At 40.7% G+C, this 2,926-nt stretch overlaps 1 protein-coding gene across 1 annotated transcript in view; it reads left to right on the top strand.

Moving 5' to 3' along the window:
• Positions 1-2,521, top strand: part of eif3l (eukaryotic translation initiation factor 3 subunit L) — a 13,146-nt gene extending 10,625 nt beyond the window's left edge. Inside the window, exons 14-15 of the mRNA XM_015394553.1 lie at positions 2,178-2,258; positions 2,351-2,521. Coding sequence (XP_015250039.1) covers positions 2,178-2,258; positions 2,351-2,422 — 153 coding nt within the window. The 3' untranslated portion in view covers positions 2,423-2,521. The remainder of the gene's footprint in view (positions 1-2,177; positions 2,259-2,350) is intronic.
• The last annotated feature ends 405 nt before the right edge of the window (positions 2,522-2,926 follow it).

Genomic DNA, 2,926 nt, shown 5'->3' with positions numbered 1-2,926 from the left:
GAAGCAGCAGACTCGAGAACGCAGACTCACTCTGAACGGCCGGTTCACACCGATATCGAGCGGTTGAAGTGCCTTTGTCAGACCTCCCGGAATAACAGGAAGCACAGCGTTCATTTGTTTCACCATGTTTTTCACATCGGCTGTGAGATGGGCATGCATGGAGTCACAGATTAACAGCGATGGTGATGCGTGGAAAAAACCACTTGGTCTCCTTACATACACCTCCCTCAGCCACTCTTTCATCATCTGCATAAAGCACATACCTGTTCTTTTATCCACAATCCACGCCCACACTTCCCCGTTCAACGTTCTCATGGTGGTCTCAAACGTCCGCAGTAACAACACACATAGGGTGCACCGCACCAAAGGGCGCGCCGCACATTTTGAGGGAAAAAAAAGACTTTTATATGCGCCTTATAGTCGTGAAAATACTGTAAACTTCCTTTACAGGGGAACAAAAGACCTCGCCTATTCAGCCAGGCCAACAATTCCCTTTAAAAACTCCCCTTTCAGAGACATAGACAGGTATGGGGCATTGCAGGCTGACAGAAGAAGCCAAACTAACCCTTTTCCAAAGAGGTGAATCCGTTCGTCTGTTTCAACCTACATGTTTCTAAGCCAAAACAAGGATTTGTTTTGGTCCACTCTATAAAACCTGGAACTAAATGCTATTTCTGACATTTTGAATTGAAAAAGCTTCCTGGATGGGAAGAGAAACATCTTCAAACTTGGAAACAGTCCAGTGGATTGTTTTTAACTTTTTTGGAAATGATGGTCGAACAGCAGCAGCAGCGGACATCCAGTTTTTTATTACTGTGATGTTTAAAATCACCGAGTAACTTTGAGCCACTCATTTCCTGCAGAACCGTTTTAATGCTGCAACATTTTAGTGTTTGTGAATGCAGACTTTGACTAGGCCACTCCAGAAGTGTATTATGTTGAGCTGTTCAGAGCTGGGATTTTTCTCTTTGCTTTGGATCATTTTTCTGACTTTGGTTCGCTGGAGTTTTTCCCTCAATCCAAGTATCTGCAGATTGTATCTCCTGATGTTTGTTTCTTCACCTTTTGTTGGGTCTACAGTAAAAATGCTATCTAGGGTTGGAAAGCAGCTCCTTGCTGAGTCCATTATGAACCCCAGAACATTTAAGTAAAAATTGAAAACTTGTGCTGATGTTAATATCAGAAAATACTGCTGTTAGGGCAAATTACTGATAAATCATTTAAATATTCCTACCTTTATCTAAACTTGTTGCTTCTTTGCTTTTAACACCCACAATCCTTTGCTGTATCACTGTCAAAAACTAAGACAAACGGCACATAATCAATCAGCTCCAACCCAGCGCTTACGTTAAAAACAGAAACAGGATGTAAATAAACATCTGTTGTTAATATTAGCGTGTTTCTGTTAGCGATTGGCGGCCTAGTGGTGAGGGCGTAGAGCTTGGAATCCAGAGGTTCTGAGTTTGAGCCCCACTCCCACTGACTGCCACTCTGGCTCCATGACCTTTAACCCCAGGTGCTGCACAATGGCAGCCCACTGCTTCCCAAGGGGATGGGTTAAATGCAGAGTTAAATTAAACATAAAAAAAACCCCAGCAGGATAGCGGCCCTCAAGGACCGACTTTGGTCATTTCTGGTTTAAACTGACCACAAACTTGGAAATTAGTCTCAGAAATACACAGAAAATTGTGATAAAATCGAAATTATTATATTTTAGATTATAGCTTTAGCAAAACCGTATACATTTCTTCCATATCTCCTGCCCCGAAGTTTGTTCTCCTCAAACTTTCACAAATAATTTAAACAGCTCATTGTTTACCTGGAAAGGACGCTAAGCTTTTACCAGAGAGCTGGGCTCCTTTAGATTTTTTTTCCCCTAATTTTTGCCCAGTTCAGCCCTGCTGGTTCTAGATGCTTCCCTGCTTTCTGGAAGTTCTCAGATTATTCTTAAAAATGCAAAAACAAAGAAATCTGTAAGGACGGCAAAAGATTTCCCCCCTCTGTAAATATTAATGAAGCTGAAAGATGGTGAAAAAAATCCCAGCTGCAGGTGAGCTTGACTCTGAAATCGGCTTTAACACTAAAATACATCTTTGTGGTGAAAGCTTGATATTTATTCCTCTTTTTTCTGCATTACAAGTTGAAGTTTGGTGACTTTTGTTTAACTCCTCCCACAGGACATGATCCACATCGCCGACACCAAAGTTGCTCGTCGGTACGGAGACTTTTTCATCAGACAGATCCACAAGTTTGAGGAAGTAAGTAGAAACATTTTAAAAAGGCTGGATTTGATCTAATATCAATCTATGCAAACAGACAAAAGGTAAATGGAATCCTCTTTCTTCATCAGTTAAACAGGACGTTGAAGAAAATGCCGATCACTGGCACCACGGCGGCAACAGGAGCTGCCACAAGCCGATGAGTCTGAGGAAAGGAGATGAAAAGAACCGAATCTTCTTTGTTCCGATTTGGTTTCATCGTGAAAACTTTTCTATGTGACAATAAAGGAAAGTTAAGGAGTTATCTGATGGCTGGAGTGTTTGTGATACCAGGGTTCCCGCGGGTCCTTAAAAAGTCTTAAAAGGCATTGAATTCTTTAAAATAAAACTAAGGCCTTAATTGGTATTAAAATGTCTTAAATCAGTCTTTCGTTGGTCTTGATTTTTAAAACATCATAAATAGGATTATTTTTATTATGATTTATTTTTGTAATTTAAATAAAACATTAAAATTGACCTTTTTTTATTTAAAAAAAAATAACGGCTCGCCATTATTGGTTCCGTCCCGATAGCGGAACCAATAAAAGCGTTGTTGCGGCCGGTGTAGGTACCAGATTGACTCGGGGGGCCTGCGCCTTTTGATGACGTCACAACACATAATTGTTTTAACGTTTGCACATTTGCGCAAAACATTGTGATTGGTCTGG

The sequence above is a fragment of the Cyprinodon variegatus genome, unplaced genomic scaffold (assembly GCF_000732505.1).
Source record: "Cyprinodon variegatus isolate N-32 unplaced genomic scaffold, C_variegatus-1.0 Scaffold694, whole genome shotgun sequence".
NCBI lineage: Eukaryota > Metazoa > Chordata > Actinopteri > Cyprinodontiformes > Cyprinodontidae > Cyprinodon > Cyprinodon variegatus.
This window is presented reverse-complemented; position numbering and strand designations above follow the sequence as displayed.